Source organism: Lichtheimia ornata, assembly GCF_029851405.1.
Source record: "Lichtheimia ornata isolate CBS 291.66 chromosome Unknown scaffold00010, whole genome shotgun sequence".
In the NCBI taxonomy this organism is placed as follows: Eukaryota; Fungi; Mucoromycota; class Mucoromycetes; order Mucorales; family Lichtheimiaceae; genus Lichtheimia; species Lichtheimia ornata.
In genome coordinates, this window is record NW_026695330.1 from 475,987 (window position 1) to 491,813 (window position 15,827).

Here is a 15,827-nt window from a genome sequence, read left to right on the forward strand (position 1 = left end):
ACGTCCTTTATAAATATTAAAGTCCACTTTCATATGTCACACGAGCACCAATAAGAAAATTACTTGCTGCATCATAGATGAATGCATGAGTATCCTCATTTTTGGGAATCACATAAATGACTAATATGTATCTCCTTGAGACTTACCAAAGGCCATTGATGATGATATGAATACAAGTAGAAAGAAAGGGCGTATGATAGTGTTGGTGACAACAGTCTTGTTTATAGCGATTGGGCAGGGGAATCGTTGTCATGATGGGTCGAACATCTTGGAGCATGAGCCGAAGTGATGGAAAATCAACACTGATAAATCCCCTCACCTTTCCCGAAACCAACTGCATGACCATGCACATATGAGCTGATAGTGCGATGCCCCAAATATGATGCTGAATCCAATCTTCATTCAATGAAATGGTCGATGAATACGATATGATAGTGTGGACGTGTATCAAGTGAATATGATGAAGGAGTAGTATTGCAAGTTGTGAATACGTACGGAGGGATCACAAAGAGTCACCGGGTGTCATTGTGTCACTGTATTTGGTTGCTGCGGTCATAAACATCCTTGATCCATGATTGTAAAGTAGCTGCTGCATGCATTGACACGAGTACTTCAATTGATCCATGGCTGTACAATAAACACCTTTCGTCAATGCCGTCCCATCCATCAGCATCCTCAGCCGTATTTACGTGATCCATCCTCCTTGCTGACAACGCGTAACCATAGCAACGCTCCAGGCTTCCCCATCATTGCATTCCTCTATCCATAACCATTGCAAACCCAAGAAGTTGAAAGAAAGCACCCCCTGTGATTGCTGCTGATATGCTTCCTTTTCCATTCGTGTGATGATTACTCACGTGCTTGCTCTATTTCTTTCGCAGCTCAACAAGGTGAAGATTGCTTGCATTGCGGTGCAGTAGTCGAAGGTTGACGTGGTATCATCCAAACTAGACATCACGTGGCGATGGGAACCAACCTTGTCAATATACCCAAATCCTTCCATCCCATGCATCAAACCAATAACCAGATTCATATCCATAAGAAGGTGTATGTATTGAAGGAAATTGTTACACGTAAATAAAGCTGCTTCTATATGATGGCTATATGCTGTATACGTAGAAAGGCCGCAAGTAACATGAGACAATGGAGTAAACACCTTGTTAATAGCAACTGCTGTTACGTTTGGTTGTGGCAGAGGAGCGTGCAAGAGCGTGTGTTGTAGTAGAATGAGAAAGTTGTGAACGCTGTTTGAGACAATGGAGCGAATAGCAACTGCTGGAATGAATGCTGTTACGTTTGGTCGTGGTAGATGAGAGTACAAAAGCGTGTGTTGTGTCAAGAGACTCGTGTGTTTTAGTGAGGTGCACACGCCATGGACTTGCCATTCAGCCAAAGACAATCGGATCAAGACAAGTGTAGGATTGACATGATGGGTTGAAGCAAGACAATCGTTTGCAGGTGGTAGTTGTATACTTGAATGGGGCCAACAGTTGCGAATGGGAGGAAGAGTGAAGAGGCTGGGATTGGAACAAGTGGAATTAAATTGGTCGGATACCTCTTGTATAAATGCATGAACACTGTACATCCAATCCTTGATAGATTGTGATTGCCCCTCTCGAACCTGAAACTTTCACGCAATGTGCTCTTGGACATGCTGACCAACATCATTCATTTAAAGCCGCAGACTTCATGGTGAAGATCTAAAATGCGGGGCGGCCCAAATGGTGGATGCCGGGAACAAAAGAGTGAACGGCCTACCGCCCCGAAGTTGCCCACTTCCAACTTGCAAATTGGTCAGGATGGTGCTCCGAGCATGCTGATCCACTTTTCTCAAATAAAAACCTCACGCTTCATTTGAAAATTTGGAACGAGAGCGTCCAAAAGTTTGAAAGACGGAGACATTCGCAGGGTCTGTCTTTCAAGAATTTATAGATTCACTGTTTGGGCGTAGCTCAGCCAAATCGGCTCGGATCAAGAAACTTAAATGATAGGAATGCTCGGCTGGAGCAGGAGAATCATTCACATGCAGTGGATTTTGCAACAACGCTGATTGTGAGGAAATGGCTGATAGCGCGTAATATATGGACTATTGTTGATAGCCATAAAGTATAATCCATCAATCCTTCTAGTCATGCAAGATAGTAATGTTACACAAACACGTCCCTCTCCATCTTTTGCTCTTCCAGGGTCCAGCTACTTCACAATGAACAAAGACCACTTGTCATATAGCATCACGCTTACAAACATAAAGGTGCCTGTATCTCCAAACTTTACAATGAAACGTGGGGTTTTTATTAGAGCAATGGGCTCGGCTTGGTCAACAGCACCTTGTGTAAAAGTTTCGCATTCAATGTCGCAACTAGCCCAAAAAATATTTTTTGGTCGTCGTCGTCGAAGAGGTCGACCCCCAGATCCAGTTTGGCTGGTGGTGACATTGCGAAATCTGGGATTGGCAAGCTTGATCGTGAAACTTGCACCCAAGGTGCAGTTGGCCAAGCCGAGCAGGTTTGTCCTCGTAAAGAACCCACGTTTGATTGTAAAGTTTAGAGATACAGGCACCTTTATGTTTTGCATAGCTGTAAGCGTGGTGGAGTTGCTTTCTCCTGGTGGATGGTGTCGGCTGCATTAACGGAAAGATGAAGAGCTGAGTGAAATGCCACGCGATGGTTACACAAATACGTCCTTGACAGGTTGCTGCACAAATGGATGATGATGATGATTGCCTTTTGTGAAGGTACGTAAGTAAACAGCATCCAACCATGAAGGTGTTTCAAGGTATGTGTATACCACATTTGCATGTAGGAGAAGGTCGAGCTGCACAAATCAATTTGTGTATGTAAAAAGATACGTATACATATTTGATCGATCACTCATCCTGTAACTCAATGCAGGGATCACGTCACTTTTTTCTTTTCTCAAGGTCATCCCAATTCCCACTCCTCCTTATTGTATCATGAAAGCCATATACTTCTTGCATGACCACCTTTATTATTCCATCTTCGAAGCAATAGTATGTAATCCACAAGCTAGCAAAGTCCAAGCGTGTAATAAATAAACAATGCTTTATTTCATCTAGCTATTTTGCTACATTGCTACCACCATCCTCGTAGTCGTCGTCCATCATCATTCGTACTCGTACTCGTACTCGTCAGCAGGCGTCAATCTCCTCGTCGCAAATGCCAAAATCACACAAGTTGAAGAGAATGGGATCCTGCAGGCTTCCTTTTGGATCTCGGTGTCGTTATCATCGTAATCGTCATCGTTGTGAATGTCGTTGTCATCGTAATTGTCGTCTCTATAAATAAGAAAGCAGGCAAGTTAGACCATCTGATACCGGGAATGATGACGATTGGGTATACCGCTAGGCGATCCTCTCTAAGGATGAAAGCAAATCAGAAGGAATTCACAAACCAAATCACCACCATACGAGCAACGTTGGGCGATCCCTTGTTCTTGAGAAGGCACTGCACGAATCATGCAAGGCCAGTTCGATCCATGGCAAGGAAGGACATCGCTTACGTAGAGTCCAGGCTCATAGTTGTCCTCATTCCTCCTCCCCAAAGAAAGAATGATCCCCAATCCAATCCTCCCAATCATTTCCCACCTCATGAAACGAAATCCTCAAGGGAAAGAACGAGCCTATCACGAGAAGTGGGTGTTGGTTTGCACTGATGTCAACACATTCACAAGCTGTTGCAAATCCCCTTTTACCTCAACACGGTGACCATGCTCTTCCAACAACCCATCGTCATCGACCCATCAACTCAAACGCAGGCCTATAGAGCCCTGGACGCGTTCCAAGAAGCTTTTCCAGCACACTTGGCTAGTGCAGAGCGACGCAGCGACCACTTGATACAGGCTGGGACTTGAACCCAAAGAGATGATGATGATGCCCCAAGTTGCATTGCCTGACCAAAGAAACCTATTCAATTCATTATTAGCACACACACAATAAAACATCTCTTTTCATTGTTTGTTTCATTGTACTTGCCTTTTCCATATACACAAAGACCCGTTGTTGTTGGTTACTGGAAACCGAAAACCATGGTGTAGTATAGTTGAGCCGAAACAAAACGCCAAACCAGCCAACGTCTTTGAGATCAGCCTCGTTGTCTATACGAGAAACACGTCAATAGAACAAGCTCTTCTGCTACATTGGGACTTTGAATGTACCTGTTGCACCAAGCGTGGAGGTGCGGCATAACGACGAACAAGAAGAGCGACGATATCACCATGGCTACAATCACCTGCCTATGAATACATATCAGAGCTATAATAAAACCTCACAATCAACAAGAGCATTACCTTGATGGAGATGTCGTGAAGGGGATAAGAGGAAAGGAGGATGAAGCGTTTGTATCAAGTCGTGAAATTGCGGTCCCCAAATTCAATATCTCCAGTGAGCCATCTACACTGAGCGCCAAGTTAAATCCCTCGCTAGGATTACCATGAGCCCATTCACTTCACACCATCGTCATCATAATAGATAATAGGCACATGTAAATAAAAGGAATCGTCTATAGCAAAATGTGATCCAACTCATTTCTTTGTTTTCATGCACCTGTACTTTGCATAATCGCTAGATCAAAAAGGACAATCTACAGCCACTAGATGTGTGTAGTACAAACCAGCACGTTGCTCCATTCGTGGCAGCTCTTCCCCCCGCATTGTACACATGAATGCGGGATAATTCAAAAGCAAAGCTAATAAAGCAGATGGATTCTTTGTGTTTTGTGCTTTGTGCTGCATAGATCATTAGACAATGGTTTGGTTTATTACCCAATAAAGCTCATTCTACCGCGGGTGTAATGTTCGCCACTTTTATCCTCTCTGGAGATGTATGATGATACATGTTGGGGCGTCTCGAAAGACTTCCCGATGGATTGATGTATACATCCTTCATCATAGATGCGAGCAATTTGACTGCTGGTCAATAATAGTAACAAAATCAGATCACAGCTATAAGGGGATAATCGTTTTCGCTTGAGCTTATGTATAGATTTGGGAACGACGAAGAATAAAGTACAGCAAACTCTACGAAAAACGTGCGGAGGCACTTCTTTGAGTAAGAATGGGATCATCTCCGCTTTGTATAGTGCATATTGTTGCTGCGCGTTACATTCCCCGTCTCAATCACCCAAAGTTAAGGATCATGCAACTACGCTATGTATACAACAACACGTTGTCTAATATTATCCACTGCTGTTGTTGTTCTCATCACGTAAATTACTCTTTTACCAATCCGGGTATTGCATCGTGTATGCGCATGATGAACAATGTAAGACTAGGATTTTTGATGTGAAAGAAGCATGAATAGTAACAACGCCTGTGTGGCAACATTCCTTGGTTTCCATGACAGCCATATTAATTTCACATGTCGATCGGTCGCTGTCGTACTTGTGAATCCCTGTGATCTCGTTGTTGCACGATCCATAATTTCTTGCTGGTACCTGAATTCTAATATAGGCACGCTTTCCTATATAGTGGTTATACCGACCCCAGGATTCATAGCATGGTTTCACTTGGCCATTGTCAATGGAATGTTTATATTTCCTTCATTACTTAATCGTGCTTCGTGATGCATGCACGTTTGATGTATCACAGATTATGTCAGACAACAATGTGGAGCAGCAATGAATAGTAAACCATTGACCAAAAAAGAGCAATTACTATGCACATTAGCATGAGCGTGGTGCATATCCTGCATTTTCCCCACGCACAAGAGAGATCTTTATTTTTCCTTTGTTACACCCACTTTTGAAGATAATGACTCTCGTTGGTTCGCGAGAACGGGATGTTGAGATATCTTGAGGGCGAGAGCGAGAGAGTTGGGGGCAAAGCGGAAGCTGATGTGAAAAAGGGACCGATCACCATCATTCGTTCCTACCTCTATAAAAAGGTAGCTCTAATCCATGTCGGCAAAAGCTGCTGTGTTCTTGACAAACGATGCGTTTTTATTCAGTAGTATCATTACTCGTTGTATCCATCTGCACGTATGGTGTATCGGGTGTGCCGGTGCAAATTGATGCACGCGACAAGAGCTATGTCCCTGAACAATACCCTCTGAAAATGAATGGTCCTTTGCCTGAAGGTGTAAGCGTCATCCAAGGCTATTGTGAAAATTGTACCATGTATCCCGAAGAAAACAGCGTATCAGCGCTCTCATCATCCAAACAAGATTATCGTACGGCAAGCGAGAGTGAGATCAAGACACATACATTTTACACAGCGTTGTCAGCCAATGCCTATTGCAGAAATGTGATCCCTGGTGGTCGTTGGAGTTGCCCTCACTGCGATGTCACATCAAACTTGGAGATCACCAAGACTTTTAGCACGCTAATCACTGATACAAACGTCATGGTTGCTGTTGGCAAAAAGGAGAAGACCATCTATATTGCTTTTCGTGGTACAAACTCAATTCGCAACGCCATTGCAGTAAGTTAACCCCTACAACAAGCATGATGCTTGGCTCGTCAACCTTTACTCATCATCGTATTCATTGCGTCTTTTTCAAAGGATATTGTCTTTGTACCAGTGGATTATCCACCTGTTGACGGAGCCAAAGTACACAAAGGTATGTAGGTGCTAATCACGTGCCATGTCATTAAATCAATGCTCAACATGATGGTCGTTTATTACATAGGATTCCTTGATAGCTATAACGAGGTTCAAGATCAACTTGTAGCCGAGGTCAAGAAACAGCTTGATAATCATCCAGGATACAAGATCGTCGTCACTGGGTAAACACTTGAAAACAGAACATGGATGGCACGTGACTAATTGTGTGTCATTGTAGGCATTCGTTGGGTGGTGCAACAGCCGTTCTTTGTGCCCTTGACCTTTATCACCATGGCCACCACAACATTGAAATCTATACGCAAGGGCAACCTCGTGTAGGTACACCAGCATTTGCAAAGTACGTGATTGGCACCAAGATTCCATACCAACGTCTTGTCAATGAGCGTGACAGTAAGTACCTTGCGACGACATGTCTACACCCTGACGCCTACTAATGTATGTATGTATAGTCGTACCTCATCTTCCACCTGGTGCTTTTGGTTTCCTTCACGCCGGCGAAGAGTTTTGGATTATGAAAGACAGCTCGTTGCGTAAGTACTAGTGTTGCTAGGAAACGCTGCATGTGGAATACTCATTGCATGATACATTGAATAGGCGTATGTCCAAATGGCATTGAGACTGATGATTGCAGCAACTCCATTGTTCCTTTCACCAGTGTCATTGATCATTTAAGGTGAGTAGATTTGTCTATACGAGGTGATCATTCACGCGATTAACATGTTGATTGAATGTAGCTATCTTGACATGAACACTGGTCTTTGTTTATAGCCACTCCTCTAATGTAATCATGTAATCGTAAATATCCCCTATCCTTCCATAACAACAGAGCAATTATAATACTTTGTACAAAACCAATCCAATGGCTTTTATTACGTGATGATGGGAAACCAAGAGTAATTAACGAGTTTAATCGAAAAGACCGAAGCCCATATCCTCATCAGATTCCTCAGGCTCTTCTTCCTTAGCTTCTTCCTTCTTCTCTTCACCACCAGCAGCGGGAGCGGCAGCAACAACGAAGGCATCGGGGTTCTCCAAGAATTCCTTAATCTTCTCAGAGCCTTCGAAAGTGTAGTCGGAAGCAACGGAGACGGCGAGCAAGTTCTTGTAGCCGTTGATGATGGAGTGGGGAACAGCGGCAGCAGTGGGGTAACCAACAGCCAAAGAGATGGAAGCAACATCACGGAGAACAGCAACCAAGTTGGCAACAAGGGTGGATTCCTCAACATCCAAGACTTCGGGAGAGAAGACGGTGCCATCATCGAAGACTTGAGTGATGCTCATACCATAGGTGAAGGGAGAGATGTTCAACATGTTAAGCAAAGAGGCTTCGGAAGCACCAACACGTTCACCAGCAGTGACGACCTTGACATCGCTAACGATTTCAATGGTACCACGAGAAATCTTGGTAGGGATACCAAGAGCTTGGAAGAAAGAGGTCTTGCCGGGTTCCATACCAGTGTTACCAGCAGGAACGAAGACATCCTTGGGAGCATAAGCACCAGCACGAGCAGGAGCAGCAACACGGTTCTCAAGAATCTTTTCACGGATTTCCTTCAAGTCGCCATTGGTGAAGACGAAACCAACGTTGCCACGGACGTGAACAAGAAGCTTCTCAAGTTCAGGACGCTCTTGGATGAAGCCCTTCATAGCACGGCGGACCATGGTGTTCTTACCCATAAGGACAACAGCTTCACCACGAAGAGAGTGACGAATTTGGTGCATTTGGTTGGAGCCGACATTGTCAACGTTGACAACGAAGACGGTCTTGTAGCTATCAAGATAGTTCTTGAGCTATTATTGATGAAGAAAACGAGGCCATGTTAGCATGCATGCCATGTATTACCATGTATTGTCTCGTATAGCTACTTGCCTTTTCAAAGTACAATTCCTTGGATTCTCGCTTCGACATGCTGATTGATATGCTGTTCGAGGACTTTTAAAGAACCTATCATGGATGGATGGATAGGTGAGTCGATGGATGCATGAATCGATGGCATGGATGATGTGATTTCTACCTAGGAACAAAAAGAGGAGGATTACCCCATTGACAACCTCTCTCTCCTATTTTGTCAATCAGGTGACTGTGAATAGCAGGCTGACCCTACTACAGCAAGTACATCTTGTTCCCCCACCATCTTAAATAGCATATGGACATTCCTAGACGCCAATAGTAGCCATTTGAATTATAAAGAATAGCATGTAGTTTCATCTCAACCATGTCTTTTAAAGTGTAAAGCATATAATCATCTCCTACGACATCCTTTTTTTATGGATTAAAGAGTCATCATGGGCCCGTTTCTTTTACTTTTAATCAATGAATGACATGCCATTTATTATAAACGCATTGCCTTGATCACTATGCAATGCGCACATTGCTATCATCATCCTTCGAAGTCATCATCATCTTCATGATTGACTATTACACAGCAACAACAGGAGCAAAGGTGCGGAGTTGTGGAGGAATCAAGTTCGCGTCATCCCTGGTCGAGGTAAATTTGTTTTGCTCTTTTTCGTCTCTCCCCTCTCTCTCACTTACACTTTTGACAATCATGATTGCTCCCATTACTGGCAAGTTCCGCAAGTTGTTCTTGAAGGATCTCACCATCGCTTTGACTCTCGGTGGCATCGCTGGTGCCGGTTGGTGGAACTTGTACCATCTTCCCCAAGTCCAACGTCGTGATGCTTTCTACGCCAAGCTCGAGGCTAGCAAGAGCCAGTAAACTCGCTACCGGACATGCCTAAAAAGAAGACGTATTACAACAACAACAACACACATCCATCATGCAACCATCACGCAAACAATTCATGATATATAAAGCTCTCTCGACATGAAGAGTTTTGTTTACGCTAGATGAATCCAATGTTACAATGTCCAATATACATACAACTTTCATTGGTTCGAACGCATTGCAATGCAACAGATTATTTGATTTGGTGGAAAAAAGTACAATGGAAATGTATGTATTATACGTTGGGATATTGTGTTTATGTGTGTGTGTGTGTATGTGTGTATGTGCGATCGTGTATCTCCTTTTTTCAAAAGAGGTGGAAGAGCACAATAACAACAACAACAACTACAACAACGGAGGAAGTTTGGGGGATTTGGTTATTGATGATATCGCTGGGTTATCTAATCGACAACGTTGACCTTGATGGTCTCGGTGGCGGTGATTTGAGTGCGTCTGAATTGGACAAGTTCGACAAAGTCAACAGCGTAAGATCCGGGCTTGGTGTTCTTGGGGATGGTCCATTCCTTGGTGTGGACAACGTACTTGTCGTTCTTGGCAGTGACAGGGCTACAGCAATCCATCGATGAGTACATTGGATACGATCAGCATACAACACCACACTCACCAGCTCTTGTGGATGGCACCGATTTGTTGTTGCTTTTGGTTACCGGTTCTGCGATGGAAGTTGATATCCAACTTCAATGCTCTGCCCATAGCGGTTTGCTCTATTTTAGCAGTAGTGGATTAATGCATGCTAGTACATAAATAAATCATGACATTTACCATCAATAAGAGGTTGCATGGAGTATTTAACTCTGAGCTTTTCACCAGCTCTAATGTCTTGACCATCCTTGGGCTCGATGACCTTCATAAAGTGCAATTGCGAGTACACACTAGCATAAGCGGTTTGGATAAGGGCAAGGACAAGGACGGCTGACAAGAGGAAGGCTTTGGACAATTGCATGGTTGAATCGATAAAGAGCGTGCAGCAAAGAAAAAGGGGGAGAGGTGATGGAGGAAAAACGAGCGGAAAGTGGGAAAGAGGTGTGTTGAGTGCTGCTTGTTGATCGGGTTCCAGGCAATTGCATCCAGGGAAAACCGCGCTTCTTTTAATCCAGTCAAATAAATAAGGTGGTGGCACAAGTCAAATTGAATGTCTCCAAAAATACAACATGCTACAACAAGGAAATGTACCACAGCACCTTGACTTTCCGCCCTCGTGCTTGATCTCCATACAAAATCATTTGTGCCTGAAAACAAGTTTAACGGTACTATGCCATACATTCACTAGACCCTTGCTTCCCCCCGCTTTCTCTTGGTATCGTGTGGACAATAACAGCGCGGCAAGACCACCACCATTGCTGTAGCCCGTGCATCAATGCATACACATTACTGGGACCCGAGTATCACAAAACAAAGGGATAAGGAGAGAGAATTTATACAACCACGCTGTTGATTGTTTACATGCAAATATATAAATCATCTTCCAATATGGCTCATTAACCGCACGGCGTTGTAGCACTACCGGATAATTCGGTGCTTACACTACGCCACCCTCATTCCAATAGCATACATGTACCCTTCTTTTATTTGCGCTGTGCTGGAATACTACCATACAAGGCATACAATAAATATAAGAAAAGAGCCACGTTTTCTTTGTGTCTGTTATTCAATGATGAATGTAAGCTTCCACCGATGCTCATGTTTGTGCCTTGCCAAGTGCGCTGATGCATGCGTATGTATGTATGTGCAACTCAGATTTACAATCCTTGTATTCTCCAATTTCTGCAAACGTGCAGGTTGATTGCTGAGATTAAGAATAATCCTCGCCACCAGGGCGGTGTACAAGATGATGGTGTGGCTGCAAAGCTATAACTTTATTGGATGAGCTACGTACTAATACCCGAAAGACAAGTGCTTACATTCATTGTCATCATGAATGTTAACCTTTCCTTATGAGCAAAGGTTGTTTAGATTACAAGGGATGATCTCATACATAGGAAGAAGATTTTTATTACTACACGTCAAAAAATAGTCTAGTCTTCAGAAGGTTTGAGGAGAAGTTTGCCTGTGGTTTTACGACTTGTGATATCCGCATGTGCCAGAGCTGCATCCTTCAGGTCGTATGTCTTGTAAATGTGTGCTTTGATGTGACCGTTGCCAAGGAGATCAAACAATTCGCCCCACCATCTTTCTCTTTCCTCTCGGGTGACGAGATGTTGGTATAGTGCTGGCCGGTTTATAGTCACGTTCTTTTCAGCTAATCGCATAAGGGGTAGCTAGGATACAACAATCAATATTCAATATCATCATGAAGAAGGATGTTCCCCTTACTGGATCAGTGTCACCCGATGCAAAGCCATAGGAAACGAAGGTGCCATTTCGTCGTACACATTCCCAGGATGTTTCAAACGTTGCTTTACCGATAGCATCGAACACAGCATGGCAACCCAAGCCATTGGTGATTTCCTTCACCTTTGCAGCAACATCTTCTTTGGTTGAGTTGATCACATGATCCGCACCATATTCTCTTGCAAGATCAGCCTTTTCGGATGAGCTCACCACACCAATGACAGTGGCACCAAGATATCGACCCATTTGACAAAGCATCAATCCCACTCCACCAGCAGCAGCTAAGACAAGAATGTAATCTATCACGGATGTACGCTGTTAACAACCTTGTTGTTTTGCTCTCTTCTCTTTCCTGTTGATTTCAAAAAGTACCTACCTCCTTTCTTCACATGGTGAGCATCACGAACCAATGTCAATGCGGTCAATGCTTGAGCACTTGCAGCAGCAGCGTCCTTGTATGATACATTGTCGGGAATCTTTGCGACTTGGTTGGCGTCCAAAGCTGAATATTCAGAGTAAGCAGTGAAGCTCACGTGAGCGACACGGTCTCCCACTTTGATATCATGAACGTTCGCACCAACGGCAGTTACTTCACCAGCACTGCAGATATGACATACAATGAGATCGAGATCCCTTCCATACATGGTACCCCATCTTTACCTTTCACATCCAGGCACATAAGGTGGAGGTGCTGCAAAAAGGTGATCGTAGACCGTGTCTGAAAAGTTGACCCCTATACATAGATCATGAAGCATCATCATCAGCTATCATTGTTGGTACATGTTAAGGTGATAGTAATGGTTTACCAATAAAGTGATTTTTGACGACGACTTGACCTTCTTTGGGAGTGGGGATTGGTATGTCCTTATAAGCGAGGTGATAGCGATCATCGGTTTTTTCAACAAGAACGGCCTTCATGGTAGTGGTTTGAATACAAGAGTTACTCGATCGGAGAAGCGGTGATAATTATGCAAAAGTAAAAGCTATAATGACTTTTAGTGTAGTTTGCTGTAGTAGTATGTGTTGTTGTCGAGGTGCTTATATACTTTCCATCGCGTTATGCATCCATGATCATATGCTGTATGAGCCCCATGGGGCTTTGCAATGACGATCCATGTAGATTAGGATATGGATGACGATTCCTTACCATATGGGAGCAAGTAGATTATGTACCGGAAGGACTTATTGTGCCGGTGCCGAAATGGTTGCCTAGCAACGTTCTGTGTATGGTAGCACAAGAATTTGTCGCAGTAAACTCTAACATAGGACGTCTCGAAATAAAGCCGATGCGTAGATGTTTGAGTGGGTGATCAATAATAGTATCGGCTATGATAAAGATACATGTAATGTGGTGGTTGTAGAGGAGGCGGGGTAGATGGGAAATGTATACATACCGCCTTTTTCTGTGGAAGGTGGCGGAAAATGTATTTCGGACCCTGTGTTTGACATTTAGCTTTGATTTGGTGGGAAACCCCAGAGACACACATCCATCACCTGTTCTTTCTTTTCTTTTCTACAACCCAATGGGCGGCAAGATTCTCAACTACGGTTCATTCAACCTCGATCAGACCTTCACAGTGCCTCACATTGTCGAACCTGGTGAGACATTGTCTGCTACAGGCTTCTCTCAACGCGCCGGTGGCAAAGGTGAGTTGTCCTTTACTTGCTGCTGTTTCCCCCATACCCCGCATTCTTATCAACCTATTTTAGGTGCAAATCAATCCGTATCGTTGGCCAAGGTAAATCATTAAATGGATCAAGCGAGATCGTGTAAAGCTAATAAGGGATGTAAATAGGGTGGTGGAAAGGTCTATCATGCTGGTGTCATTGGCCATGACGCTTCCTGGGTAAGTCTGAAAGAAGAGGATATTAATGGGGAATGAGGAACACTTAATCATGTATTGTGCATGATAGATCAAGGATTATATGACTGAACGTGGCGTGGATATGACCTATAGCCAAATCTCTGATACTGTGGTAAGTCCTTTTTGGGAAATGGGCAACAAGGATGAATTGGATTAAGTGAATGATGATGATAGGGCAATGGTCGCGCTTTTATCCAAGTGAGCAATGATGGTGAAAATTGTATTGTGCTTTTCCCTGGTACCAATGAATGTTACAACGCCACAGATGCAAGCAAAGTGCTCGAGAACTTTGGTCCTGGCGATTGGATTGTGATGCAAAATGAAATCAGTGCAGGAGGCGATATCATGCGTGTGGCTTCTGAACGTGGTCTTTCTATTCTATTCAATCCAGCACCCATGACACCTGGTATCATTGATGTCTTTCCTTTTGACAAGGTCGCCATTCTCATTGTTAATGAAACCGAGGCTCGTTTCTTGTATGAGCAAATCTCTGGTGAAAAGGCTGAAGGAAAGGGTCTCGATCTGGCTGCTGAATTGTTGAAGCGTTTTCCCAATATGCAAGGTGTCGTTGTCACTCTTGGTTCACAAGGTGTGGTGGCCAAATTCCAAAAAGCGGGAGGTGGCATCCGGGACTTTATTGTCCCATGCCAAAAGGTCAAGGTCAAGGATACAACAGGTGCTGGCGATACTTTTGTGGTAAGTCGGACCTTTTGTTGTAAAGGAGAAAAGGAGTACAGCAGGAAATGGGATACTAAACAGGATGCTTAGGGCTTTTTCCTAGCGGCGTTTGTGCGTAATCAGGAGGAGGACTACTTTACACGAGTCAACAACGCTCTTGAGGAAGCTAATATTGCTGCATCCATAGCTGTGGAACGCGAGGGATCAATGGACTCCGTACCTACTTTGGATGAAGTTCAAGCACGCAAAAGCCAACCACAGCAGTAGCTAGTTTTTTATTCCACAAAACGTCATTTCTGTCATACTCCCCTTCCTTTCTTTCACTTTTATTTGCATAAACCCATCTTTTTATACACGCTCATACGATTCCTTAATTTCTCGACTTGTTTGTGTTCAGCAATAGAAGCAACATGTTTGTATTGTTGTTGTGGATCCTATTTATGGCGGTCGTATTAGCCGATGATACTGGATTTAAACAAGGTGACAATGAGCACCAAGAAGAGGAAAAAGGTTGGCTCGAGCGTCACAGCCACTTTATCATCATTGTCGTGCTTGGCCTACTCATTTTTTCACTCTTGATCTGGTACGTGGTCAAGAGCATCCAAAGCATGAGGAAACGACTAGCAGCCGAAAACGAAAAACATCGATTCCTTACCGAGCAACTTACGGGTGCACGACCTTATCAACCACATCCAATCTCTGAAATCGTGCCAACCAGTCAACATGAATACCAAAAGATGGATAGCACGCCACACGTTCACCGATATTAGAATCAACCCGCATTATACATATCCCTCCACCATGTTACCTTTCTTTGTTACCCTTCCATGATGGATCCCTTCTTGTATTGTCAAATCGAATATACCAAAACTCGTGTTTCATTTCGTTCTTTCTTGTTCCGCATTGCGTTACACAAACAAGTCTACATCACCAACATTGACCTCTTGGAAAACACAGCAGCCAAGGGGAAGTGCCCATGCCATCAGAAAAGTCAAAATTTTTTCTGTGTTACTCTTGATTTGTCTATAAAAGAGGTGTCCAAGTGGTATTGGGTTTGTTTTCTTACACTTTTTACACTGTCAGGTTTTAGTGCGCGAGGGTGATGCTATCTTTTATAAAGAAGTCAGCCCATAACATCCATTTGCGTTGCTATTCACATGTCAGTAAGAAGAACGGATTGCAGGAAGCATGTTGTTGAGCAGCCTTTTTGCTGCACATTGTCTTGAGCTTTCCTTTGGGAGAGCTCGGCAATGGGTGGGCAACGTGTCCTTTTTGCAACCCACTCGGTAAATTCCTCTGCTCCCCGTATGTAGCTTAATACAATGACGGCTATAGCAATAACCTTACCGAGGCCATTCTCATTTCCTCTTTCAATGTACAAGAAAATGATATGTCTTTGTCCCTTTATTACATTACCCACGTGGTGGTAGTCATTGTTTTTATGCATCTCATTAGTATTGGGTCTACTTTTTATTTTACAATGAAGCATGACTATGTTGTCAATAAATTAACAGTGTATGTATGATGATAAAAGATGGTATGGGTGGTGGCGGCGACGATAAGGATGCTCTTGGAAAAACAGTTACAGTGATGATGGATCGATCACCTGCTAAGACGATTTGGG

The 15,827-nt window shown here is 43.5% G+C and overlaps 7 protein-coding genes across 7 annotated transcripts; 4 read left to right on the top strand and 3 right to left on the bottom strand.

Annotated features, from left to right (window-relative positions):
* Positions 1 to 5,946: 5,946 nt before the first annotated feature.
* On the top strand, positions 5,947 to 7,347 carry O0I10_003294 (uncharacterized protein; the record flags this gene model as incomplete). Its single annotated transcript, XM_058483365.1, has 7 exons — positions 5,947 to 6,435; positions 6,517 to 6,574; positions 6,644 to 6,740; positions 6,797 to 6,969; positions 7,029 to 7,109; positions 7,174 to 7,252; positions 7,314 to 7,347. 7 exons carry the CDS (start codon positions 5,947 to 5,949, stop codon positions 7,345 to 7,347), a joined length of 1,011 nt encoding a protein of 336 aa, XP_058345984.1.
* Positions 7,348 to 7,485: 138 nt separating this feature from the next.
* Positions 7,486 to 8,488, bottom strand: O0I10_003295 (uncharacterized protein; the record flags this gene model as incomplete). Its single annotated transcript, XM_058483366.1, has 2 exons — positions 7,486 to 8,370; positions 8,450 to 8,488. 2 exons carry the CDS (start codon positions 8,486 to 8,488, stop codon positions 7,486 to 7,488), a joined length of 924 nt encoding a protein of 307 aa, XP_058345985.1.
* A 499-nt stretch (positions 8,489 to 8,987) lies between these two features.
* O0I10_003296 (uncharacterized protein) lies at positions 8,988 to 9,299 on the top strand (the record flags this gene model as incomplete). Its single annotated transcript, XM_058483367.1, has 2 exons — positions 8,988 to 9,068; positions 9,153 to 9,299. The coding sequence occupies 2 exons, from the start codon at positions 8,988 to 8,990 to the stop codon at positions 9,297 to 9,299; spliced, it is 228 nt and encodes a 75-aa protein (XP_058345986.1).
* Positions 9,300 to 9,709: 410 nt separating this feature from the next.
* On the bottom strand, positions 9,710 to 10,272 carry O0I10_003297 (uncharacterized protein; the record flags this gene model as incomplete). The annotated part of the gene is made up of 3 exons (XM_058483368.1): positions 9,710 to 9,875; positions 9,934 to 10,033; positions 10,092 to 10,272. 3 exons carry the CDS (start codon positions 10,270 to 10,272, stop codon positions 9,710 to 9,712), a joined length of 447 nt encoding a protein of 148 aa, XP_058345987.1.
* A 1,072-nt stretch (positions 10,273 to 11,344) lies between these two features.
* On the bottom strand, positions 11,345 to 12,578 carry O0I10_003298 (uncharacterized protein; the record flags this gene model as incomplete). The annotated part of the gene is made up of 5 exons (XM_058483369.1): positions 11,345 to 11,587; positions 11,643 to 11,959; positions 12,037 to 12,260; positions 12,321 to 12,393; positions 12,467 to 12,578. 5 exons carry the CDS (start codon positions 12,576 to 12,578, stop codon positions 11,345 to 11,347), a joined length of 969 nt encoding a protein of 322 aa, XP_058345988.1.
* A 605-nt stretch (positions 12,579 to 13,183) lies between these two features.
* On the top strand, positions 13,184 to 14,470 carry O0I10_003299 (ribokinase; the record flags this gene model as incomplete). The annotated part of the gene is made up of 6 exons (XM_058483370.1): positions 13,184 to 13,307; positions 13,371 to 13,399; positions 13,457 to 13,507; positions 13,575 to 13,637; positions 13,700 to 14,221; positions 14,294 to 14,470. 6 exons carry the CDS (start codon positions 13,184 to 13,186, stop codon positions 14,468 to 14,470), a joined length of 966 nt encoding a protein of 321 aa, XP_058345989.1.
* A 143-nt stretch (positions 14,471 to 14,613) lies between these two features.
* Positions 14,614 to 14,973, top strand: O0I10_003300 (uncharacterized protein; the record flags this gene model as incomplete). Its single annotated transcript, XM_058483371.1, has 1 exon — positions 14,614 to 14,973. One exon carries the CDS (start codon positions 14,614 to 14,616, stop codon positions 14,971 to 14,973), a length of 360 nt encoding a protein of 119 aa, XP_058345990.1.
* Between the last annotated feature and the right edge of the window lie 854 nt (positions 14,974 to 15,827).